The sequence below is a fragment of the Symphodus melops genome, assembly GCF_947650265.1.
Source record: "Symphodus melops genome assembly, chromosome: 8".
In the NCBI taxonomy this organism is placed as follows: Eukaryota; Metazoa; Chordata; class Actinopteri; order Labriformes; family Labridae; genus Symphodus; species Symphodus melops.
Window position 1 is genome coordinate 16148168 of NC_136698.1, and position 26506 is coordinate 16174673.

The following is a 26506-nucleotide window of genomic DNA, read 5'->3' on the forward strand; positions in this document are numbered from 1 at the left end:
TCTACAAATAGTTTTTTAATTGATTGAATGTGATTACAAACTTTACATATGCTGATGTGAACACAGCACTCGCCCATATATGGCGAGCTGACACCTGTCACTCAGCAGGACGCCTGCTCCGGGTCTCTCCTCACACCACAGCTTCACTTCTCTCCTGAGGCCGTTATTCCTTTAATCCTGCCTGTTTCTGCTCTCTATCACATTTAACAGGTTCAGAATAATAAGCCAGTGGACCATTATATGTAAAGGAATACATGTCTTCTTCCTCTTTATTGACGGGAGTGACACTCGGATCCATGATTTTCTATGTTAAACAGACGGGGATTCAGCGGGACTCCCTTATGTTACGTCACAGCCGAATGCGGAAGTAAAAAGCAAAGACGTGCGAAAACGTACTAAAACGTCTCCAGGAGACCCTGTGGGTTATTAATTTCAGAATTTCTTTAAAAACAGTATTGTTAACGTATTTTCCTATGATTAGTTAAGTTTTGTCTTTAACCTGCAATATGCTCTTTAAAGGAGAACCACCATTGTTGGGCTTCATAAACTGCTTGTTCAGAAACCACTGTGTAATGTCACTGAGACTACATCTATGTTTTCTATGGGATTTATTTTTGGGCTTTTATACTTTTATTGTAGAGACGGGACTGTAAAAAGTGTTGGAAATCAGTGGAGTGTGTATGGGATCAATGGAGTGTGTATGGGAATGACATGACACCAACCGGGTGTGTAAAATAACCTCTAGGCAGCCATCGCTCCTACATCTCTGTTTTATACATACTGAGTTCTATCCAAGCAGGAGATTCTCCTTCAGCAAAAAGTTTCGGGCCGCAGGCAGTAATTGAGGATCAGGCCTCTGTCTAATAACAAGGAAATGGGAGTCAAACGTTCGATTGCTGATTAGCATGAAATTCACTATTACTCATGTTCAGAGAGGGCCCCCCATAAGAGGAAAAGGTTCTCAGAGACAAACAACCCCCACAGGTTTCTCTGCTGTAAGTACTTTCACCAAATACATCCAGGCTTCTGTAAAGCCAAGCCTTACAGACGTGATGAAGGGCTAAGAGTTTTGGTGGCAAAAGAAAGCACTGCCAAATAAAACATGTTACAAAGTGCCAATGCTCACAAGCAGTCTGTATAAGTTTATGAGTATGAAAAAGGGAGTTTGAGGGGAATGAGTTGGTTTATCACAAGGTGTCTTTCTCTGCTCTGACCAATGAGGAAAACCACCAACACTTCAGGATCTGTTTCGGAGGGGAGGCTGCAGAGTAGAGTGCCCCGGCTGCGGATGGGAGGAACATGTGCATTTAATCTGCCTGCTTCCAAATGCCCTGTGGCAACCACAGCAAAGAGCAGAAAAACGTAAATGGATGAAATTATATCCATATGATTCAACGAGACAGCTAAGGAGAGGCAGGTTTCACATGCACTTGGTCAGGATACAAAATTAAACACAGGTTGGCTAAAACATTCCCATTACATAGTTTACATATATCATTTCCACTGTGAAGCAGGACCCTTTTAGCAGCCAGCCTCATCTTTGACAAATAGGACTTTAATTAGAATCCAAGTGGGATGTTTAAAAAGAGATTCCAGAAATGCAAAGTCATTAATTTACACATATTGGCTTTGTTTTTCACTGCATCATCTTTTTATAAACTTCTATTCTTTGCTGAAGTATTAGAAAGCATTGATTTATGATTGGTGACTCATGAGTACACACAGCAAATGACTAAATGCGAGGGAGTGTTGTCCAGATGGGAATGAACAAGCAAGCAGAGCAAGAGCTCAGCCGATAAATTGGTGGGAGGAAGTAGTCATGTAAATGACTAAAGAAATTGTTCTTAACAGCCATTTTGCACTCATGCCTGAATAGTTTGGGGGCCAGAATAAAAACGATGTGGATGGCACAACAGGAAGCATTCCTATGATGACTTAATGATGCTGCTCACATAATGAGCTGGCCCAGCTGTTGGGTTCCTCTTGCAGACCGTTTGCTGGAGATTGAGAAGGAAGTGTTGTGGTAGATCTGAACCCCTGCTCCTGCGGTGGAGGCCTGGCACAGGGTGAGCCTGGCTGAACAACAAAATAGTGAGGCTTCATGGAAGCACTTAACCTGCTGTGATTCAGAGGCCTTCTTTCAGACGTTGACCAGCTCTGCAGCCCTGCATCAGATTAGAAAGCTAAGATGTGATTTCCTCTTAAACCGGGCAGCCTGGGGTTTACCGGTTCACCAGGTTGAGGGGAAAAGGAAAACAGGGTCACATTCTTAAATAGATGAAGTGGGCTGACAGGGAATAGGATATGTCTTGTGTGTTATCATGCAGCGTGAGCAATGGGTACACCGACTTCCAGCTTGATTCTGCTGTTGCCACAGTATATTAAATTTTCTTTCTGGGCAAGGGCTCAGGGTGTGAAGAAATCATTTTTACAGAGACACATTTTTCAATATGAACATGGTTCAGCTGTTCAGATCTATTTCAAACAGACTCATATTGTGATCACAACACTGGCTTCATTGATGTGTCTGTGCATTTAGTCGCCTTACATCAATTTCCATCATGGCTGAATTTAAACTCAAGAGAACTGAGGTGTTTTCCTCTATTTTGCTCTGGCAACACTTCCACTAAGAAGATGAACTTTATTCACAAAAGTTGATCTTTGTATTACGGTAAATGTTTTGCTGCAGCATTTTGACCTCTTCTCAGCCTTTCACTCTTCATGCACCTTGTAAGTTGGTGAAGTTTGTGCCAGAAAACTTCTGCTTCTTTATTGCGAATGTATTCATCATTTTCATCTATATTTAGGCCTGGCATAAGGAACCCTGCTGCCATTTTCATACATGACATTGCAGCCAAAAATAAACAATTAAGATAAACAAGTTCACTATGAACTGGCTCATGCGTGGGTTTTTAAAAAAAAAAATCACACAACTTAAAAGTACCTTTGACTTATTAAAGTTACATTATTTCATTGAGCCCAGGCAATAATAAATTATGACAGTTCACTAGCATTTTCATAATGCGGCAAAAGGATGTTTTTTAACATTATCAATTCAACTTTTTGCTGTTGTAGGTACTATGTGTATAATTTGATTATAGTGGACTTAATTGAACGAGTGACACATTTATACTGCTGTTATGTGTGAAGAAGACAAGTACTTATCATTAAGATCACCAGCAAATCGTTTACACAATTTAAGTGTTTCTCATCTGAAGGGGGCTAATTGGAAAGAAGAAGTAAATAGCACTCAACTTAAAACGGTACGATTGGAAAACTTTAATCGTGCAGTTGAATAAAAGATTAATAGCTGTTTGGTATAAGAGGAATTTGGGGAGGTCACTTTCGCAAAGAGACAAATGATCCTGTGAGCTCTAATTTAGTGAAAGGCTTTTAAAAGAGCAGTGACAGAGTGACAGAGAGTTTATTCTCACAATCAATCCTAAATGTTTATAACGGCTAATTAGAGTGCAATACAGAGCTCCCAGTGCCACAGCCATTAGTAACCATCAAGCCATTAATTATATACTCATTCAAGAAATACGAACCCGCCATGAAAAAGGCGGACTGACGGTTACGCAACGAAAATCCTAAACATGATCTGTGTTCCGAGCCGGCGCCGAGACTGATGTTACTGGCAGTGAATGTGGGCTCCAGTTTGACAGGCTCATGGGCGTCTGCATCCTCTGACACCCCAGCTTCAATCTGTCCAGCACCTTTCAGTCACACCTGCCTCCATTCTCACTTTCTCTTCTCTCTTTTATCCCCTTCTGCCAATAAGCTCCTCTCGCTCCAGCGAATACAAAGGAGTGTATGAAAGATAGCGGTGCTAATGGTGGATGATAGACACCAATTCAGCTCAGACAGTTATGACAAGTCGTTATATTTATTGTATCCTGCCCTTTTGTTTGACCATTGAAAGAACATTGCAATATCCAATTTGAGGATTGACTGGTGGATTTAAGTCTTTTTATTGGAATATCATGATCATCCATTATAGTTTCCTTCCTCTGGCTTTTTTTCCTTTTTATTATTTTGACCATCAGCTCTCAGTTGCAAGAATGAAAGAAAAATCTCTCAATAGGACCCCATCTACTTTAACCACCAGTTTTTTTTTCTACTTCCATTGTAATTTCCTTGGATAGGAATTGAGTAAACAGAAAGAAAATCTGTTACTCAATTGCTCAAAATACAAAATGACTTGTGGTTGCATTTCATTTTGGGCCTATTGAGGCTGGTGGTAATGGAGAAATTGGCATCTTTCAGCATAAACACAAGTCTGGAAAGATGCCCTTGATTCTGATAAAAAGTCCTGAGTTTTACTATTCATGCATTAGAAATACAAAATATCCGCTGTTGAAATACAACATAATTCTAGTAGCTGGTTTCAAACTATATCAAAATTTTCTTTTTCTGGAGAGATTTTTTACTGTAGTCAGAGATTATTTCATGTAACCCCACACCTTTTTATTTTCATTTCAATGCAATAACTTGTGATTTCAGATCATAGGGTGGATGTGATCTTTCCAACTTGCTTTCATTTTGTGCATGACAACCTGATGGAATGAACACTACAGTCGTGGGCTCAGTGTTCCTGTATCACAGAGACAAGGAAGGCAAAGGAATAAAGGCCAACCATGCAATGCCCACATAAGGCAATAGTTGACACAGCTGTCTAAAGGCTCACACATACTGTAGCATACACTGGGCGACTCAATAACTCTGACCTGACAACAAATAAACACTGCAGAAGCACAGCAAGTAGCCAAGCCAAATAACTTTACGCCAGAAGCAATGTAGAATCCAGACAGAAAACATGCCAGCAAAATTAAACAATAGGTCAACGTGGCATTATGATCAACACCAACCCAAGGACTCAAGCAGGGCACAGGGTAAATCTGTGCGTTTATGAAACCTGACCACAAAGACTTCTGGGTAAAAAAATAAAAGCAGCTGCCCAAGAAATGTGGTGCAACCAAAATGCCATGGTGCCACTAGATTTGTTCACTCCGAGGCATGCCAAGGTTGTGTTCTCTTCCACTCTCTGCGGGTTTCAGAGTCCAGTTTCCAGTTCTGTGGATACGGCTGGTTGCAATATATCAGACCGCGCGAGACATTCAGCGTGTCAAGTCCAATAACGGCTCAGGCGTTCTCAGCCAGCACATCACCATTTATTCTCATTTCAATAAATCAATTCACCACATTCCAGTTTAGAGTCCTCCATTCATATTCAGTAATCCAGTCCTCACCGGTGTGTCTGTGGCCACTGTCCTTTAGGAAAACACATTTATCTCATTACAAATCCACTCTTCATTCTATTTCATAACTATTTCACCAATTGCAAAAATGCCAAGTTCCACTTTTCACTGATATTTTTCATTGAACGCTTTTATATTGATGGAATGTTTCCATCAGTTTCTAAATAGACTTTTTATTTTTTGTTGTAAAATGATTCCAAGCCTGGTACTCGCTGGTCTCAAACAATTTCCCAGTTTGTTTGCCGGCACATTACAATAACTCCATTAGCCCTGTCTACAGCTTTTACTTCCTGGCTTTACTTTAAATTGTGCACAACCTTTCCTTTCTGATGTACTTTTTGTTTTGCTCCTGGAAAAAGGATTCAATTCCATCCAAGTGGCAGCTGCAGTACGAAAGCACTACGTTATGAGAAGCTGAAGAACAGAGGAAAAACAAAGGGATATGCTCTGACTTAAAGGCTTCTTGCGTCCACTGTAATTCTGCCCAAATAACTAAACCAATCTGGTTCTAAATCCTGCATAAACCCTTTAACATCGATGTTAAACTAATCTAAAGCCGAACAGAGAGAATGTGAAACAGATGTTTATAGAAGTGAACAGAAAGTGAGAGCTGCTTCTTTCTGGAGACAGTTAGAGATCATTGGGGTGTAAAACTCTACAGGGGAGAGGTAAATCCAAGCTGAAATATCAGAGTCACACGATCATAAAATAGTGTACTAACAAAGTGAATCATTGTGTATTTTGTCCCTATATGTCCCAGTGCATACGTTTTTGGTTCTCTCTCTCTCTTTCTCCCTCTGACAGTTCCACTCTCACTCTCTCTCTCTCTCTCTCTCTCTCTCTCTCTCCTTATCAATCGTTATATTAGATGTGGTCTCACTGTTTTAATAGATGTGCCTCTACAACCCAAGCCTCAATATTCAACTTGGATCTTTCTTTTTCGGCTCTCTCTTCAGTCTCTAACTCTCTGTTGGGCATTTAAAAAAAACCCCGAACATCCTGACAGTATAAACACACAAACATCTCAGCTTGGAAACCTCAACCAATTGAAACAAACACTGAAGTTGTGTCCGCAACAGCTTTGCTAACGCTTCAAAAATGCACTGCATTCAGTGCATACCAAATCACTTGTCATGCATAATGTCTTGTGATGAATTCTGGGCAAAAAAACTGTAGGTTTTTTTTCTTTCTTTAGGATGACATCAGTGGAGCTGAATCGCCTGTCTGGCTCCGTTTCTTCCAACCTTCACTCTGTTTCTTAAACATACAAATTAAAGCCGGCACACTAACCACAGAACACTGCAGTGCATAATTTAAACTTGACACCCTAAATGTAAACATGTCTTTCGCTACATAATTTATCCATACTTCTCTTAGTGTTTGTTTTGCACGGTAGCTACTCGTTTTCTCATACGTATTAGCTGTAGGTCTAGCCATGTGTGCTGTGTGGGTCTGCCTGGGTGGAGGGATACTGTCGTCCTGGGGCTGTGGTGTGGCCCTGAGGCAGAAGTGGTCCCAGTGTGTATAAATGTCCTTCTTGTTTGCTTTGTGGTGGGTGCTGTGAAGGCGGTTGGTGGTAAATGTTGCTCTGGACTTGGTTCTTGTGCGGTGCCCTCTGCCACCCTGATGAGTCAGCAAAAATACAAACGACAAACATCTCTTAGAGCTTTACCTTTGTTCAACCCGCAAACGTAGCACATGCACAACAAACGTAACTGTTTGGTTTGTATGTTTGCAGAGCAGTTGCTGTGGTACAACTTATGCCCGGGCTCAAAATGAAGCTAGTGTGTGAATGCGAGGAGTGGTAGAGGACTCAGCCTCAGATGAGAAAGGAGCAGTCATGTGCTTTTCCTGTAAAAAACTACAGACAAACAGATACAGTATATACGCCTCCTCACTACACATGATCCATAACAGAGTGCAGTAAAATACTAAAAAAACTGTTGAGCACTAACAACCAGTGGGACATTTTTCAAGAGTCGACAAGAGAGTCTAGAAAATGCCCATGACTTCAAAAGCAGTCCCCGCAGCCAGTCTCCATCAAATCAGCCTACATGTGTTACAAAAATCAGGTTTGCAGCCCTGAAACAAGAAAGAAACCCTGAAAACACACTCACGCTTCATCCACCCGATGTATTAGTAAACTGATCTGGCTCAGTAGAGAGGTTAAACTGATTACGTTTTTGGATGGGACACAATTATGACACAATCTCTCCGCAATGTATAACCAGCCGCAGCCCTGGGTCTTCAGGTTTCTGATGCTGGAGCGTGATAAAATGTCGAGGAAATTGGGAAACTCAAAATATCGCATTCCAGACAAATGCAATTAGACTCTATCACATGTAGTAAACCCTGCATGCTTTGATACCTGGTGATGAGGTTGAAAGTAAGGAAGCTGTAGTGCTTTGACCTTTGAAGCTCCAGCAGCGTATCAAATGTATGAATAGTATTAAAGACATTATTCCACTGCTCTTGTTGTGCTTTTTATACCGAGATTCATTGCAAGCAGTTTTCTTCATGAGCAAGAGAAGCAGATAAATGAATGCAGACTGCTTTGTGTCTTCTGCTACTAAATATGGTTGAGCATGTGTGTGCATAAAGGTGTGGTGGCTTGTTTTACCTAAATATATTACACTTGAAGCTAACCTGCTAACCTAGAAGCATTTCTGCAATGCTTCCCAATTAATCCACTGTATTTAAATATATATACATAACACAGACCGCCCTTTTAAACAATAATGTTTTATAGGATTATGTATAATAAATCATATTAAACATTCATACTGAAAAGAATCTTGGAATAACTCTGTTGGGTTTGTGTGACAAACAGACTGACTTTGTCCTGGTTTTGTGTGTATTTCCTGATAGGAAGTGGTAGAGCGAAGGAGGTGGGGGTCATGTTGGACACTATTGGACTACTTTGCAGCAATTTGACTGGAAAAAACTTTTTTTTGTTTGGGCTGACAAGACGTTGGCCTGGCTCACTCAAACAAGCAGGATCCATCTATTCAAAGCTTTCATTCAGTCCCAGAGCCTTCAGCCAGCAGTTTCATCACACTGACATCACATGTGGACAGTGTTGTGTTACTATTAGCATGACGGCCGCACTGCCAAGGGAAACAACAGAATTTAAAGATAGGCAGAGGATTATGGGCTTTTTAAAAGCGGTATTACCTAACTACCTGATGAACTCATTCTGCTTGACAACATTTATTCTGAGAAGTATTTAGTGAATAGCAGAGGTACAGGAGGACCTTCATATAAAGTTGCTGTAAATTGATTTTCCCAAGGTTTTTCTTCAGGCCAGATTAGGTCTCTGCATTTTTCCTGACTTAACAGACTCTCTGAGCTCTGTTTCTGAAGCACACAGTTATTCCTGACATGTTAGATCAATGCTCTTTCTTGACTACTGACCCTGATAACTCTAAATGAGCCATGCACAGACCTCTCCTTTCGACAAAGTCAATGTGTGTGTATGCAGCCTGAAGCTTTTAGTTTTGCTAATATGAAGTATTTTGTGTTGGTAATTTGGTTTCTATGAATACATGAGTTACTCAGGTCGGTCTGAATGTCTGCATGATGTAACTGCATGCTGATTCTTTTTATTATCAAATGAGCAATAACATGCTTCTTTGGAGTATGAGAAGAATCTTTTATTTTCATTTCTCAGTGCATAAATCCAACATCTTTACAACCTAGCATCTCCTTCTAAGTGCTCTCACTGCTCTTTAGCATCTGTTAAAAGAAAACAAGACATATATCAGGTACCGCTTTTTTTTTTTTGGCCCTGGTGATTCAGGAGCTGGAGTCGGGGGATTCTGGCCTTTAAATTGTCCAGACAAGCCTGAGTGTTAGAGGCTCAAACGGGTACAAACACATTAATATCAACGTCACTCGCCGCCCGCAACCTGTGCCCAGACGACTCCAGTTTCAGGCAGCATTCAGAGAGAAAGTCTGGTCATGTGCTGAACCTCAGTTTTAATTAGCTAATGGCACTCCCTGTTTCATCTCCTGTGTCCGAGCTGATTGCTCACAAAAGACTCCATTTACCCCGGAACAGAGACGCCATCTTGGCAACTACTAGCAAGCTTCTTCTTAACATCTGCAATTGAGGGATTTTGCCTCTCTTCTCCAGAAATCAGAGAGGTGAATCTAAAAGTAAAGTACATGTTTGCAGGTCTCACACAAGTGAGGAAAAAAAAATCCATGATCTACACCTTTTTTTATTTAACCACCTGGCCTCAACATCCAACTTTCCTTCAACAAGTGGTTTTACTGAGTGGGTCGGTGAGTCTGTGTGTGTGTGTGTGTGTGTGTGTGTGTGTGTGTGTGTGTGTGTGAGAGCATGTTTATTGGATTTGATCCCATTAAGCACCTAATGCTGGCTACATTTTATAACTGTTAAATGGGTGGCTGGCCCTCAGTCTCATCCATGGACAGACAGACAGACAGACAGACAGACAGACAGACAGACAGACAGACAGACAGACAGACAGACAGACAGACAGACAGACAGACAGACAGACAGACAGACAGACAGACAGACAGACAGACAGACAGACAGACAGACAGGATAAAACCAATAAAACGATGCCAACAAACCATATAAATCAGACAGAGCTGCACTCCTGCCTCAAGTCACTCTGCTCCATGTAACTGTCGTGTCCTCTGCACACACAGTGCCTGCAGTTATGGGGGTATTTTCTGACCCTCATAGCCCACAGTCCTGTTTTCAGACGCTTCAAATCCACTGACAACGCAGAACAATATCAAAGTCTGGGACCATGTAAGGGTTACTTCTGCTGGATATATTTTTAATATTTATGCAGACACAGGGGAAAAAAAGTAATAAACTAAAACAACAAGTGAATTAGGCATGAAACACAACAGGATATTGCAGTGAGATTATGTTGTTTCCTCTTGGCCCATGCCCTTCAGTGTTCGCCTGCCCTACACAACAGCCCAGGGCCGCCTTTAATTGGCGGGAAGCAGGAACCCAAGCAAAAGGTAACAACACTTTTTTGAAGAGCCACAAACTCAGCCATCTACATATGGAAGGAGCTGACATTTTTCAAATGGGAAACTTCTTTAAATATTATCCAGGTATGGACTGTGACAAGCCCATGCAGAGGTTTCGGGCCTACAACTAGCGTGTTGTGATAATGACTTTTTCCTGCCAAGACGCAGCATGAAGCTAATGCTGAGCAGCTGTGTGAGGAGAACGAGATCCAGTTTATACTGTATATAGAGAGGGAAGCAGAGTGAGAGGGAGAGAAGAGGAGAGAGACGTGCTATGCTTGGATGTGAGGAGGCCCCTGTTTCATGAGCATGAATCTGCAGAAAGATAATAAAATGTTTTGCTCCGTTTTTGGTCCAAAAAAACCGAATGTCTCATCTGCGTCCTCTATACAAATTGTTCAGATTCTCAAATGCCTTTGTTTATTGCCCTGAACACAGAAGGAATCTGTGCCAAAAAGCACACAAGCTCAGACAAAATAGAGTTGAGACTTGACACACTTAAAAAACGTGAAAAATGTTCCTTTTTATACAACGCAAACAGAAACTTTGGGTCTCCAACAAAGTACTTCCTTAAATCGCTATAGATTATAGGGAAAACACAAATACAGCTACAAATACTCACAGAGAGTGTGTTTATTTTCTCTGGCTCTCCACGTTTATCTGTTAGAGTCCCACATCAACACACATTCAATCCCTGCTGATTACACTTGTTGATTCAAGATTGGAAACATTTCACTTTTCTGTTTATGTTCTGTTGGAAAAGCAGGAGTGTTACGTACGGTACACAGAATCAATACTTCCTATTGTGAAAGTCAATGAGAACAATGTGTCGTTTTTAACGAGCATGTGAATAAGCGTGTTCACGTGTGTGTGTGTGTGTGTGTGCTTGGGATCAAGGTGATGAGGAGGTTAGGTTGTGTAGCTGTAGTTTCTCAGCGCCTCATGTCCAGCAGACAGAGTCCAGCAGCTCGTCCACACTGAGCTGACTTGTTCCAGCGCTCACATGTGGTAAACATCTCAAACAACACACATAAACACATACACACGCACACACCTCACAGTGACATATTCATGCATACACTGAATACACATTCAAACATTTAGTCGTTGTCTGTTTGCCACGTGTCGCCCAAATGTGACTTCAGACCTCGCTGGGACAAAGACAGAGAGAGCGTCGAGGAGTGACAAGAATAACTTCGGGAAAAAAAAGAAGAGACAATTTAAAAGGTTACATAAAACACACTCCTTAAGCAGAATTAACAGTTGGGGAACTGAAAATTCAGATCACTATTTCCACATTTTTACATCATGCGAAGCCGCAGACAACACAAAGTGACACAAAGCAGCAGCAACAGTTGCGTTTTTTGTGTTTGAGCTCACTAACAAGTACCAGAATCAGCCAGAATAAACATGAATTTCTAATCCAACTCACCAGAAAACTGCCTTTAAAAACAACTTTCTATTAACAGACCCTCAGCCCAGGGAATTATACAAGCCACTGTTATTTAGAAAAACAAGCAAGACCTGGTATTATTTACTTTTTGGAGTAAAAAAGGCCTTGAGATAAAACAGGTGCTGTGGTAATATTGCAGACTCAGTGCTTTGATAATTAGGACTTGGATGGGTTCCTGAACTTGAAGAGGACCACTTCTGACAGTGGCCTTTAGGTGAAGCCGTGAATTGAGCAAGACGAGTGCATATTACTGACGATCCCTGTGCGGATCAGCTTCTCCAGACTACTGCATTTCTCCCTGTATTTGGCTTGAATATGAAGCATTTAATACTTGTGGGACAGCCAAACATTTAAAGCCTCCGTTTTTTAAAGGATCAAATGTAGGCATTGTTTGGTTTTGTTAACCATATGTGTTGCCTTTTCATCATCTGAATCCCTCCTCAAAAAAGCGGAGTGCTTGTGAAAATAAACATAGCTTCGCCCTACACAAATTGTGGACTAATTGTGTATTTGGACTAAATCCCTCTTAGAGTTGGAGGGCTTTTTCCATGCACTAACAGACGCGGGGGAGTGACAGCTTGACATTGATTAGTGTGTTGACTTGTGGAATTGGAAACTTACCTGTAAAATAAACAACCACAAATCTATCTATACTGACAAGGAAATGCTGCTCTTGCCACATCTTCAGGGGAAATAATAATGTTTTTTTTTTCATGTTCCACTTAAAAAGTACAGAGCGAACAATCACAACAGTTTCTCAACTGAAACAAAATAGGAGTTGGTGTTGAGAAATAATCAGAAGTGAAGCAAGTCGAGGTTTTTTTTTTTAATGACAAAATGGATGTGAATCTTGAGGAAAAGTCATCTTGGGGGAGTGCATTAATCTAAACAATATGTGGTTTAGTTTAAATTTAAAACCAGATGGATTCAATTGTAGGACAAACTAAACTCATTTCAAACCGTGGAAGAAATGGAACGTAATCCTTTCAATAAGAAGCAAAAATAAGTCTAAAAAAGACAACCTTCTTTGAGGGGATTTAACTCACTGGATGTACTGTGTGCATTGTGAATACCATTAACCTCTCTGTTGTCTGTGTAGGTGCTTGTTCCATAATGTTGCAGGATTCTGATGACTCACCATACACTTGTTCGGTTTCTCTCCAGAGTGGACTCTCATGTGAATAAGCAGCTTGTAGCGGGCGTTGAAGGGCTTGTAGCGGCGAATGCAGCCGGCCCAGAAACAGGTGAAGTCCTCACCTTTGCGCTGGTCAATGTGGACCTTCTCAATGTGCCTCACCAGCTCCTCCTGCTGCTCATACGCAGCACTGCAATCAATCCAGCGACAAACTTGCCTGTCAGCCAATGCTCCTCCTCCAACTTCATCCCGCTCTTGGGTCGAGTGAGACCCAGGGGGGCATCTGGTGGTTGGTTTGAGTCCCAAGGAAGAGGTTGGTGCTGTTTGCTGGCCCTGGGGTTGCATCAGCCCCCCAGGACTGGGTCCCACATATTGGTGCAAGTGGTAGGGAGGAGGCATAGCAGGGCGAGAGGGTTGGTGAGGGTGACAAAGGTGCCCACTGCGGCCACTTAGGGGTTGGTGATGATGATAGTGGTGCTGAAAGAGCTCGTCTTCACTGGGAGAAAAATCATCCAGGGGCTCCTGCTTCATCGCAGCCCCTGATCTTTGGCTCCCATCCATAAGAGCGCCAGATTCGGGCCCTGAATGCAGCATCCCAGACATCAAAGCCCGACTCATCAACAGCCCTAACTGGTCCTGCCCCCCACCTCCTCCTCCTCCAACGACCCCCCCATCTGTTCCTCCAGTCCCCCGCCCCTGTAGCATGGAGCCCTGTTCCTCACAAAGCCCCTGACCCTGCTCCGGCTCGGCTGACGACACCGACGAAGAGGACGAAGTGGAGGAGGAGGAGAGTGAGAGTAAGCAGGTGACAGGTGACGACAGCCGACAGCTCTCTTGTACTAAGGCCTGTTGGGGTTTGCCGTGCGGTGGGGGCCTCTGGGGGGCTTCTCGTGAGCGGGAGTTGGAAAGTGGGGATGTCGAAGAGGAGGAGGAAGAGGAGGAAAAGCCGGCACTGCTAGCGTGGATTGGCGAGAGGTTAGTGCGGACCCCGTTGACGCAGGCAACCATTGACATCTGGGAGGAGGAGCAGATGATGGCGGTGATATTGATCTCTTCAGAAACAGTGCCAGAATTTGATTGCGAACCCGTTGCAGCCCCGTTGGACTGTGAGGCCAGGGACAGGCAGCGTCTCTTCTGACTGCTAGCACTGAGCAGCCGCGCTGAATGACGGGAGCCAGTTGGTGACAAAGCCAGCGGGGAGGAGCCATTTTCATTATTAAACGGCACTGCGTCCCCTGATACAGCAATGCTTACACCACTGACAGTGCACACGCCATTACTGTTGCTAACTTGTGGTGTCCCAACTACTTGGCCCGTCCTGCAGTTCTGAAACCCAGCCTGAAGGGTGGCTTGGACCCTGGACCCGGTGTTGGAGATCTTATAGCCCATTGGGTTCTCCTGTTTGATCGGGTAGTGCAGAGAGGAGTGAGGCCCATTGGCATTGCCACAGCCCTGGCCGGGTGAGGCCCCCGGCAGGGTCCTTTGGAAGCCAGCGGAGGATCTGTAAGGAGAAAAGGACACAGACGGGAATATGAGCGCTATTAGCTTGCAGCCTGATGACAGATTGTGGCTGGTTGATCCTTCCCACCAGCAGCACTATGCAATGGCAGAGCTTTGCCTCCTGCAAACCATTCACCTTCAATCTTCCTCTAAGTATTACGAAAAGTCAAGTCATTGTAAATTAGCATTGACTTGTTGGCATTAGCAATTAGCTCTCTTTTTATTAATTAGGCCAGTTTATGGATGCAGGTATAAGGTGATGTTGCACACCAATGCCAAAGATTCAAAGTGTTTTCATGAATAAATGAAACAGGATCCTGTGGTAGTGAGGGGACATGAATGGGCATTTATGGCTAAGTATAAGAAAGGGGGGTGGGTGGGGGTGGCTGCTGAGACTGAGAGGCCACTGGCTAGTGTGTCCATCTGACAGGCTTTGATGACACAAAAGGGTTAAACCAAACCCAACTTTGGGGATAAATAGGGAGTCACCTGTTTTTGGTGACATAATTGCAGCCTGTGAAGGGTCACTTTTGACAATACTGTGTATTATGGTGGGAATCTTTGCCCTGCTGAATGGGGAACTGGGGTCAGATTTCTCCATGCGTTGCTGTGATCTCCTACATAATCATTCCTGTCAGTTGGCTCATTATGGATTTTGTCCAAAGCCCCTGAGTGATGTGAGAAGAGCTCGCTTTTCTGCAGGCTGTCTCATGAAGGCATCATCTTTGTCCTCCCCTCCCCCCCACACTGAACACATTGGGGGAAAGAGCAGAGCTATTGCTAGCTTGGACTTTACAGAGCCACAGGCGGACTTTGTCGCTGCTGCTGCTGCTGCTGCTGCTGCTGCTGCTGCTGTTGTTGTTGTTAATAAAGGTTTCACCTCCCCTTTGCTTTTTTTTGGTCGAACGCCATTTCCTGTTTGGCTGCAGCAAAAATATTGAAAGACAATATGTGAGGGTTGACTGTCTGTCCAAAAACTGTTTGGGTTGTATGGTTGAAGATAGAGGGAGAGAAAGGAGGAGGGAAAAGAAGGAGGATAAACCCCATAACCCATGAAAGAAAGCTTTCCTGGGGAGTCCTATGACTTACAGTAGTCAAAGTTGCACAGCAGAAGAATCGCATTAGTGCAACATAAATGTTGTACTTTGGACCCCTTCTCGTTTTTTTTCACGAGATGCCGTAAAGCTTTCCAGCTACATATGTGTGCATTTGCTTTACAAAAGCAAAGATAATGGGAAACACATTGTACCTGCATATTGTTAGTAATACTACACCCACAGGAAGCGTTCAAGACTGGAACAGGAACAACAACCATTTTAAAGTGGCATGACAATGACAGTTTACCTGGTGTCTTGGTGAGGACCGTCCTGCAGAAGGAGGTCCGGTTCAACTCTGCCACAGTGGAGGCTCTGGCTGTAAAGCCCCCCTAAATGACCTCCCACTAGCATTGGCAAGCTCTGCCCACATCGCATCAGGGAGCCGTCGGCGTCACCCAGCTCGCCGTCTGCATCCTTCTCTGAGCAGTAGGCCCCGTTCACTAAAAAAAAAAGGATATGAATCACTTTAGAGTTGAAGTTATTGGTATATGTTAGAGCAGAGCAGTGACCAAAAGTAACAAATTAAAAAGTCGCCGTGCCAACTGGACCCAGTAATCTACTGCTTTGGAAGAATAATCAGTTTAAAGTGGGATCAGTGCCATCAGTGACATGTTGAAATCCTATTAGTTTATTAATTGTCTCCTGAGGAATAATTGTTGGCTTGCGTCTGGTGATATACTGTATGCAGAGCTCTTTGTGGCAGAGCCCAGATAGTGACACTGAGAATACAGCCAGAGAGATTTATTTCCAAATATTATTGCGAGAGTAATTGAGGAACTGTCACCCAATTGGAGATGTATCGTCTTAAGAAAAACAAACTCCCCCAAATGAATGTGTCCGGAAGAGCCAGCCAATTAAAGTGTCACTGTTGTTTCAATTAGGAACTGTAAGTGCAAACGTTCCATGACAATTACCAACAGTAGACAAAGAGGGTTAACATAAATGCATTTGAGAAAATTCCTATTAATTAATACATACTTCTTTTTGGGTGTGTGGGGGGGTTATTAAAGGGGCTGAACTGTTATTTGAAAGTGTTAATTCTAAGAACCTTCAGAAGATGTTTTGTCTTTTATTAAAAAAAACAAACTGATGTAACATAGTCACTGTGATGAAGGTATCATTCAGAAAAATAATATTTCATAACTTTAAATGGTGCGAATATTAAGAAAAGTCAATAAGGTTGTTGTTTTTAATCAAGTATTCTGGTTTTATTCCAAGGCCTAAAGCTCTCTTTATTGTAAACATATTGCTCTGAAAACATATTGGTTTAAAGTTGTATTCAATATATTGCCTTTGTTTTGTGTTTATCTTTTACTTTAGCAGCAGTGTTGAGTGTTTCAAATCTTTTATTTGCCCTAAAAGAATGCTTTACTCTGTCTCTTATGTTTGTTATTAATTGTTTTGCTTGCCTTTATCACACAGTATTTATTTAATTTAATTAGATTCATCATTCAAACTTGAACATCAAGCTATAAAAGAGACACTTTATGAATATCAACGAAACATCACGAAACAAAACAAGAGAGGTGGTGATGAAAGAGAGGACCTCGCTGTATGAGGAAATAATTGTGAAGGGAAAGTCGATATCCCCACACATTCATGTGCTGGCGGCCACATGTCCCCTGTTCCAACTCTCCTAACTCAATTTCTCAAACTCAATTTTCTCCTAATGATGTTATTGACAACGTTATCACACCATGAAGTATTGTGAAAAAAAAGTCAACTAAGCACCCTGTATGTAAAAAGAGTAAAAAGGAAGTGGACACAAATGAAAAAGAGGGATATGGGTTAAAAAATACAAGAAAAAAAAAACACTCCTATATTGGAGGAATATTCAGCGCCATAAAGATTTGGTGGGTAGATGAAATAGGAAACAAAATAAAACAGATATTACAACATGAGTAACAGATGGAGAGGGAGAGTCAACAGAGTAAGGACGAGTTTGGGAATATGGGAAAAAGGTTACACGGACAAACAAAAGACAAGAGAAAACACGGAAACTTTGTGAGCCATGTTATCCACAGTTTAAGTAACATCTTTTGACATATCCCTCCTACAGCTGATGTATCATTAGTCCCCTCTACATTTGTCTATTCACGGGTCACAGCGAAAACACAAAGACACGGAGAAAAGGCACAGCGAGCAACGCAAACAGTCCAGTATCGCCAGGGGACCAAAGGAATAACACTGGTTTCACTCAAAGCCGTTAACAGAACGCAAGATGTTTCTCAGCTCGGGTCTGTTTTCAAGCAATACAAATCACTCTGTTTACTAAAAACCTTTTCTTTTTGTATGACTTTATATTTCACTGCCTGTTGGCTGAGGGAATACAAGTGTGTTTCTGTATGAAGGGTTCAAGGCTCGCTGATGTGCCGCCAAGAGTTTCCCTGCCTCAAGTCAGGAGTAATTCAATCAGGATGGCCAGAAGTGACATGACTCAGTCTTTAGATGACTAACATCATCAGCGGTCGCTTAATTAGGCCTGGACTATCCTTACGCATGAACACAACAATGCAACCAATCAAATAAAATAATGTCATCATAAAACAATGGATGGGCTGGCAGGGGGTCAATGAGGCTTTGACTGGATGCACATGCTCTCTGTCACACACGTATGATCGTCACCAGTACATAAAACGCAAACAAACAACAAGCAGTCCAATAAATGTCACACAAATTATGAGACAACACTTTTGCTATTTTTCTACAACACAGAATATTTGCCAGGAAAAATCCACCATTAAAATAAGTAAGACACAGAAGAGCACTAAAAAGACCATTTTAAACAGACAGATAGTAAAAACAGACTATACATACAATTACAGTCGACGGAAACAGCACTCAGGGCCAGAGTTTGGTTGTCAGAGCACCTAGAGAGGATGTCATTATTTGTTTGGTCGGGTCGTCCAAAATGAATCAGACAAATGTAAATAAATAAACCCTGGCATACATCCGGTCAGATTCATATTCCTGTTTATTTATTGCATGATCACATTTTTCCAAATTAAAAACACATTCTGCATGTTTGAAACCATTTCAATAAAGAAAAAATGTACAGCTGTTACATATGTTTCCTCTGTAGATATGTAAAAGGATTGATAGGAAAACACATTTAAACATTACACAAATACTGACACACTGATAGGCCAGGTAACATAATGAACACCTTAGCTGGCATCATTACTGATATGGGATTTTTAGGGCTGATACTAATATGATGTTGGGGAGAAAAAAACTCTGATTCTGATATATTGATTTATGTAGAGATTGAATTAAATATACACACATTTATTGTGTTGATCCCAAAGATTGCCGTTATAAAATGCTTTTCGAAAAGATGGTCTCTCAACTGTGCATGTACATGCATTACCGCATGTCTCTCTGTAGAGTGAGAATGCTTGTTGTAATCCAGACATCACACTCTGCTATCTGTGATACTGATAGTCACCGGACGCTTATATCAGCTGGCCGATTAATCCGTTGGGCTTTATTACTGATACTAACATATTAATAGTTACTAACATATTAATTCTTAATCGTAAGTAAATAACTAATATCAAAACACTTTTACTCAGACCTGCAAAAACTGATTTCTTTTCTAATTGGAAGCTGCAGAAACAAGATGAACTTAACATTGAGGGATGAGAGTGAAACACACAGGGAAGTGGCGGCCTTTAAACTTAAGTTTCTGAGCTGAATAGAAGGTTGAGTCAGTCCGCTGATAACGAGCTGTGGGTTTGTCACTATTTGTTCAGACTCCATTCATGTGCTGGTACTCATGTGATTTATTGTTAGTGCAGAAATATCAAATACAACTGTTTTTAGTTTAGAAACAGAAAACAGTAAACACTTTTTGACAAAATTCATTACTAAAAAGTAAATTTTAAATTGTATTTGTGTCTAAATTGTCTGAGCTTGATTAAAGAAATCCAGTATGGCTTTGTCACTGAAACCATTGTTAAATCACTTGTGGCTTTAAATCACTTGTGCAGGTAAAAAGAAGATCAAACTTCCAGAACGGGCTAAAAAGAAAAAGACCTGCTTCCCTGTGCTCCTTTGTCAAACACTTGTGATGAGTGCTACATCACGTTGCGAAAGCTAGAGACGCCTTCTGAGTGTCTCCAGTACATTATAGCCGGAGTGTTAAATGAGTGTTAAAAGTCTTGATCCCCGTGCTGCAGAAAGTTTGCGCTCCGGTGATTTAGAGCTTTGCTACATTAACAAAATCAGTCATGCTCTGCTCGGGGAAACAGACTCCTTAACATATGGCGGCTTGGATCGGATCCAACAGTAAATTCAGTTTATATTGAATGTGCCATGGTAATTCAGCGTTGAACATTTCATTGTGTGTTAGAGCTTAGTCTGAGAAAGAGGTGGAGGCCTGAGACAGCAACAGAGAGTAAGGTGAAATGTACAACACTTAACAGCAGCAACAGCAGCAAAGAGAGAAGTCAGTGTTTAAATAAAAGAGGGAGAGAATGTGTGTGTGTGTGTGTGGGGGGTGGGGGCATTCAAATTGTAATTTTAATTGTGAAAAGTTTGTAGTTAAGAAGAGAAGAGAAGAAGTTGCAAGTTCCTTTGGCCGTTTATCTGAGTTCTGGTCGCACATTAAAGGGAAAACTAGCTTTGCAGAAAATTACATCTCGTGAAATAAGCTGATTTCTAAAAGCCAAACTGAAAGGGACAATGCAGCACTTTTCTTATCAATGGGCTCCTGTAAAAATAGTATTGTGACTGCTAGTGAGTAAAAATTGCCTTTTTTTATTTTTCAAATTGCACTTCGAAAAAGAAAATTAGGAAGTGCTATGTAATTAAAACAGCCTATGTTGTCGAATGAAAACTAACAAATGACCTCAAAACAACAACAAAAAGAGAGGGAAACAAACCAATGGTCAAGAAAAAGAAAACACCATAACATTAAGGTTTTAGAAGAGATAGAGAAGACGACATAGAGTTTACCTGCCTCAAATCTCCAGGTAGGGAGATGCAAAGCTGCCGAGCCCAAAGTATTTGTGACTAGTCCAGATTTAGGAAACGCTCACAGGGTCCTACTGGAAGATATCAGGCAGCGGTTGGGCTCATGGTTATAAGCAGCTTAAAGGCTGTAGTCTGGATAGATGGAAGTATGTACAGTACAACTTCACTCTTCCTTACATTTACAGTCACGTTTACCTTATTTAACATCTTTCTTCAGTTTCAGTGAGCACCTTAGAACAAGCAGGGTGGGATGTTACTCTGATATAAACAGTTGCAAACATTCAGGCCTAATTAGGGTGACGCCGTTTGGGCGTGAGATCAGGTAGGCAGTGGCAGAGACAGAGAAAGAAAGAGGCAAAACAATGCCAAAGCACCAGGGGCAAATGTTGTTCTCAGCACAGAGACCATGTACAGATGTGCTGGCTCATCCTCACAGAGAGCCACTGATGTCAGCATCGCTGAGTTAAAACGCAGGCAAAATAAGGAGCCTATTGTTATACGCCCCTTAAAAACACCACCCTTAAAAAAAAAAAAAAATCCCTCATGAACAAGGACTGTAAGTGAAAAAATAATTCCTGCTGTTGATAACATGGTATCTAACAATAATGTGTTACAGCTAAAGTGGCGTGATCCGTTCCATAAATGTCATCACATGGTATCTATCACTCCTCTTCCTCCTGTATAATTAAAGTCGCCCGTTCCTTTCAGAGAGCGTCCCGGCAGCCTGGCTGTAAACTGAGGAGCTCACTGAGACATATTAGAGGAGAAGTCAAATTAAAGGAGCAGTTTGCCTGTTTTATGCTCTACTTCATGTGAATACAAAAAAACAAACGCTTCCTCCAAGAGTGTAATTATAAAGGGATGAACATGGATACTTGAGATCTTGTTTTGGGACCTGTGTGATTATTTTTTGGCTGAGGCTGTGGAGAGAAAAGAGGTCCCAATCACCCACAATGCACTCTGATGTCATCCATTTGTCATGCCCCCTTCTTGTGAAAATCTTTTGGGAATATGGTGCGCAACGCTATAAAACTCTGATGCATCAGCGCCCTGAGTGAACGGAGCTTCCTAATCCTTCCTCTGCTGATTAATGCAGCCAATGTGACCACGGAGGCTGAAAGAATGAGACAAAAGACAGGAACAAGGAAAGAAGGCAGACTCGATATTTTTGATAATTGGAGCACAACTCACTTTTTGGTGGAGGGCTGTGGTCACTGTGACCGTGATTACATTGATTGTTGAACACGCTTCACATACTGGATGTATTTCACAATGGGGATGGCCGGTTGGAGTGCGCTGTAATTGTACACCTATTCAGGCTGCCTCCGGGCCGATGATCAGAGTCATGTTCAAGTTCAGCAGTGTTGTGCCTTGGCTAAAAACTCTCCCCTGACCTCAGTGACTAATAAATGACTAATAAAGCAGGGCAGACACATGTCTCCAATCTAGCAGAAGTTAACCCCCCTGAAACAACAAAGCTATCATGCCAAGATACACATTTATAAACGTGTTATCATACAACGCATTCCAGTCTTTGCAGTATAGAAAAGATCAAACTACATCATCACATAGTTTGAAGTGTGTGTTGCTGTCTCGCTCTATGAAACTCTCTCCTTCTCGCCCCTCTCTAGCGTCCTTAATTCTACTCTTCCATCTGATCAGCAGATGGTCTGGACGGCATTATTAAGTGTAATTGGTGGTAATCTAGGGCGATTTTTTATTTCGGTGACACTTCATTTTCTATAATTCTTGCCTCTCCCTTTTAAGTCACCTAAGCGGCGTGTTAAGTGCCAGAGCAAGACCGTGTTTGTGCCAGCGTTTAATGTGTTCAAGTCTTCGGAGACATGCAGGGCCTCAATGAAAAGCAGATGTGCAGTGCAGATGGATGGATGGGTTAGGAAGAGAGGAAAGGAGAGCCATCAGAGGTGTACTGTACTTAAAGTCTCAGTGTGTGTGTGTGTGTGTGTGTGTGTGTGTGTGTTGGGGGGGGGGGGGGGGGGGGGGGGGGGGGGGGGGGGGGGGGTAGGGGATGCAAACATCTGAACCCAGGGTACAACAAGCTGCCAAAACCGCAAGACAGATGCCTCTGGAAATGTGATTTGACACCTAGACTGGCCCCACTTTGGCTCCATAAATCATAACAATCAGCACTTAAACACTTAATAATGATCATTTTATTCCTGCTTGCCCCCACCTGCTGCCACCTTTCTCCCCCCCCCCCATTCCAACCTCCCTTTTAACACAAGACAGGTCAACAGATACAAGTGTGTGACCGAAGGCCGCAGGACTTCACAGAGGGATGCTTATGTTCTGGTTTTGGGTCTTGTCGGCGGCAGATGTTGTGTATTAAGGTCCAAATCCTGCCCGGCTTCTCCGAATCTCATAACTCATGTCTATATTTGTGTCTGCGGCGTAGTCCCGGAACTTATTTGTTTGTTTTGTAATGGATGTATGATTGAAAAACCTGAGGGCACAAGTAAATGAAAAATAACATTGTCTACGGAGAAAGCTCCTGCTCCTCTTAAAGCAGGTGCAGAGCGAAGGGAAGAAGAAAAACTTTATTAAATTACTGTCGGCGCAAAGAAATGTCAGTGTTTTTGTAACAGGATTACCAGTATCAGCAGACATGAGAACTTTCATGGGGATAAAGATCAATTTGTACTTGCTGATTTCAACTGCTCTCAACCAGGTATTCATGTTCCTGTCCATGTTCTCATGGTCAGCGTGGTCACACTATCGCCTTAGGTCTGATGAAGTGAAGAAGACGCTTTGAGCCTCGACAGCAATATCTCGCCTCAGCTCCAAAAGAATAATATAATGAAATAAATAATATTAACAGCTGACAAAGAGAAACCCTGTGGTCTAATTAAACCTCTCTGTGTTTATGTCTAGTTGTCTGTGCTTAATGACTATAAAGTCTTCGGTTGTGTTGGTGAACGCAGCAGTTGGTTAATGATAAGCTGCCCGTAAAAGAAGAGGGCACATGCTGTGGGAAACAGGCATCCCCACAATACCAGGCTCTTCAAGTGGAGCAGCGCAAACCGCTGTCATGAATACAAACAAATAGTTGGCAGCCAATGACCGTACCATTCCCAACCACCGCACCAAGATTCCCCACCCACCCCAATCCCTCGGTGCCCGCCGAGTCCCAAACACCAAACACTCCACCGCATGGATTAAATGGAAGGCTGTAAAGCACCTATACATGTGAGGAAATATTGAGGGATTATGTGACTCCGCACAACACACGCACCTTTGTCTCTGTTTCTCTAACACACACACCCTTACAAGGATACACTCACAAAGAACTCTAACAGAGTGAAATTGAATGTAAAGCAGCGTCCTGATCACTCCCTATGACCTCCTTCACATCCTCACAGCCAATCGTCTTCTCCGCTGTCCTCCCTGATTAACCTAATTATAATTTTACACTTGTACATGACACCACCTGGTGGTAACACCCTGCCACTATCAGGGCCTTCCAGCCCTTGCTACATATGTAGTCTTTTATCCATACTTGATATCAGATAGATTATTATCATTTATTTGGCATGGACATGACAGGTCGGAACTAGATTGCATTGTTTAGGTGTTTTAGCATACATGCTAGCTCTCAAAACCTATCCACAGGAGGCTTCCTATCTTTAATACAATTAAAGATAGTAAGAAAAGCAATATGACAAGAAGAACAAATAAAGAGAGAATTAATTAATAATAAATAAATGATAGAAAAAAAGCAATACATTGTTCTTGAAATGTTGTCTCTTTTATCTATGGTTTCATTAAATGAAAAAAAAACACAGTTTGTAAACACTGCATGAATGACACACCGACACTAACTACATGTATTATTAGGAATTCATTGCTTAAAGACTTCACTCACAGACCTGCTACTGATGCGCTTTATAACTTTCAGCTGTTTTCTAAAAGTGCCTGGTGAAGCTCGTGGTCATTTGAGAGGATGTAGTTTGTGGTTCTGCCTAATTTTTGGAAATCTTTGTGCCAAGAGGTACGTTACATTCAGTCCACTTTACTAGTTTACAAGTTATAGCTGGAATGATGAATGATGTGCACATTTGCACAAAACATAAATAAAGAACATTTTGCCGCTGTTTAAAAAAACATGTTTAAGCCATCTGTGTTTGCTGCACCAAACTCTCAGTGTAAAGTAAAGACCATGTGATAATATCAGAGGAGAGAAAGTGAAGAGCTTATGAAACTAAGACCAAATCGCAACAAATCCGGGAAAAAGGACGCATAGAAGCTGAGCACAGTGTCTACAAACTGACCTCTGAAAATATCATCAAAGCAACAATTAACAATCACAAAAAAGGGACTTGTCTATTTTTGGTCAAACAGATGGTGACATAATACAAAAAAGTGTATAATCAACAAACTACTTCAAACTTCAAAGCCACTGGTTAGAAGATTTTGCCCACTAATCTGTCGACTGCCAAGATTAATCAGGCATCACAAATCTTTAGATTGAATGCTCAGCCAAACCACATCCTACAGTCTGATTGAAAAACATTGTAAGGTCCAAACAGAGCACAAAGCATCAATCAGGCCCATGCTCTGCCCTCATGGACCAGAGAGACTGACAAGACGTAATGCAGTTGGACGGCAGACATGACAGGAACGTCTGGCCTAGTGACAGACACCTTTACAGGGCTGGTGAACAACCCGGCACCGCATCGAGGCCAACAGGGATCAGAACTCAGCATGGAATCAGTTCACTGATGAGAATAACCAGTGTGCAGTAATCTGCTGTAAAAAAAACAAACATTGCTGCTTAGTGCAGAAGCTGCATTTTTTCCGGTCAGAACAAAAGGCCTCAGTTTGTCCATGTGCCCACTCCAGTCGTACAAGACACAGCCGGCGTCCCTCTGAAACAGTAATGAAACAAGATCTACACGCCAAACATCAGCGTGGCCCTTTATCTGTAGTAACTGCTCTATTAAGACTATAAATCTATACTGTTTCAACAGCTGGGTTCCCATTTGTTATTCTAATGTTCATTTTTCTTCTATGTGGCATAGCAACAGAGGGAAAACTGGCATGAAATTATGCTTATAGGTAAACTAACCATAAATCGATTCAGTCTGTTTTTTATACGTCACGTCAGATTGTAAAGTAAAACGAATGCTGAAACATTAACTACAGAAAATGTAACAAGTACAAACAAAATGTGTTGGATATAAAAAATATATATTATGCTCATGCCGGAATGATCATCAAAATCTTGGTTTGCTTCATCAGCGTCATAGCAACAAGTTATACATTTATCATGTCCCCCCCCCCCCACACACACACACTTTGCCTGATTCTAGGAGTTAGTCATCATTTCCTGAAAGGCGTTTCTATTATTGGGCTTTATACTCCTCTTCAGAAACCAATGTGGGACATCCTTCAGACTACGTCACTCATTAAGACAGTTTATCACTAAATTTAATGGCAGTCCATTCAATAGTTTCTGAGTTATTTAAGTGATCAACTGACTGACAATCATTGTTATCTTCATATTCATGACTACCTACCAAACATTGACTTATTGTATTGTTCCTGTACTATTCCTGATGAGTTACTCGAATCTGTCAAGTACAAAACTCAAAGAACCCTTTCTGTCCTCTTCAACCAGCATCCAATATTTACCAGCAATCCTGAATCTGTGAGAGAATTCGATTGAACACAGATGGCAGGAAATTCCTCGAAAATGGCAGTGGCCAAACTCAACCACAGAACATGAGGGTGTCTTCATGTTAGAGACGTATCGAGGCCCATCTGACAGATGGTCTCTCTTCTTCTCTCACAGCTACGGCTCTTGCCATTGATTTCAGTTTGACAAGAGTGGAGGACTTATGTGACTTCTGTAAAACAAGTGATCAATTTCAAGCAATTACTGTTAATTTATAACAGTTTCGAGACAGCATCGGGAGAGAGAGAAATTAAAAGTTGGAGAAAACATCTGGATAAAAACTTCCTTGACGGTCGGTGGTTTAACTGAGAGGTTGAATTTAACTGTTGGTAATTAGATCACATTTGAACGGAGCAACATTTGAAAATGATT

General features: G+C 41.8%; 1 protein-coding gene across 1 annotated transcript in view; it reads right to left on the reverse strand.

Moving 5' to 3' along the window:
* Nucleotides 1-26506, reverse strand: part of glis1b (GLIS family zinc finger 1b) — a 71494-nt gene that overhangs the window by 28467 nt on the left and 16521 nt on the right. Inside the window, exons 2-3 of the mRNA XM_079349550.1 lie at nucleotides 15710-15902; nucleotides 12869-14366 (exon numbers count right to left, since the gene is read on the reverse strand). Coding sequence (XP_079205676.1) covers nucleotides 12869-14366; nucleotides 15710-15902 — 1691 coding nt within the window. The remainder of the gene's footprint in view (nucleotides 1-12868; nucleotides 14367-15709; nucleotides 15903-26506) is intronic.